This window comes from Phanerochaete carnosa, assembly GCF_000300595.1.
Source record: "Phanerochaete carnosa HHB-10118-sp unplaced genomic scaffold PHACAscaffold_590, whole genome shotgun sequence".
Classification (NCBI taxonomy): Eukaryota; Fungi; Basidiomycota; class Agaricomycetes; order Polyporales; family Phanerochaetaceae; genus Phanerochaete; species Phanerochaete carnosa.
In genome coordinates this window covers 2,006-2,956 of record NW_006768217.1, presented here as the reverse complement: position 1 = coordinate 2,956, position 951 = coordinate 2,006, and the positions used below count along the sequence as shown (strand labels likewise).

The 951-nt window shown below is 54.6% G+C and overlaps 1 protein-coding gene across 1 annotated transcript; it reads right to left on the bottom strand.

Moving 5' to 3' along the window:
* Positions 1-21: 21 nt before the first annotated feature.
* Positions 22-636, bottom strand: PHACADRAFT_202819 (uncharacterized protein; the record flags this gene model as incomplete). The annotated part of the gene is made up of 1 exon (XM_007402952.1): positions 22-636. A coding segment is annotated over one exon (615 nt), but the record flags the coding sequence as incomplete, so codon positions are not given.
* Between the last annotated feature and the right edge of the window lie 315 nt (positions 637-951).

Here is a 951-nt window from a genome sequence, read left to right as displayed (position 1 = left end):
CTCGTCTTCGCCGGGTTCCACGTAGTCACCGTCACCTGGAGCCCACTCCACCCTGATGAGTTCAAGCTTCTTAAGCTCGGGAAACAGGACGAGCAGGTCACAGAGTGCACGCGGATCGTACTCCTCGTGCCTGCGCCACCGGTACCACTCTCCATCGATGGTGAGCGACTGGAGGCGAAACTGCTGGATGACGGGCTGCTCAGGCCGCTTGTATAGGACGCCGCGAAGCTCGAGGGCGAGGAGCTCGGGGAACATGGGCAAGTAGCGCGGGAGCACATTGGCGAAGTCGATCCTGCTATTCTTCCCACATCCCCAGCGCAGTGTTAGCTTCTTGGCGTACTGACGGTGCGTAAAGATGGGCTCCTGGACAAAGTCTTGCAAGAAGCAATTCGCGGTCGATTGCTCGCCGGGGAGCTTGATGACGAGCGAGAGCGTGTGGAAGCGAGCACGGAGGGTCATGTCCGCCCATTCCTTACACACTCTAGACGCGGCGAAGAGAGAGTTCTTGTGTGTTTTGACATCTCTGCATTGTACGAGGTCAAAGGTGCAGTCGTTGGCATCGTTGCGCCTCACGATGTCGAAGATGTGGTCATAGACGTCGAAGGGCAGGCTCACAAGTGCTTTGGAGGACGCCATGGTTACACGCAACGATAGTCTTGGTTCGAAGTAGCTCAGAGGCAATTTAAGATGCAGCTTAAAGGTTGGGAAGAGGAAAAAGATGTGAAATCAGGGGTTACGCTGGCGAGACGGGATGCAGAGCAGACAGGCGGATCAATCACCGCCTCCTTCCAGAACAAGTCATCCGGGCCTTGAGAGCGCCCACCTGGCAGCTCTATGCCCATTGTACGACGCTTCAGCATATCGTTGATGTAGATGTGTGATATGATGTAGGTAGTTTATTGTGTTAAACTATCTCAAGAACAGAGATGCCCGAATTCTTTGAAGGAGATA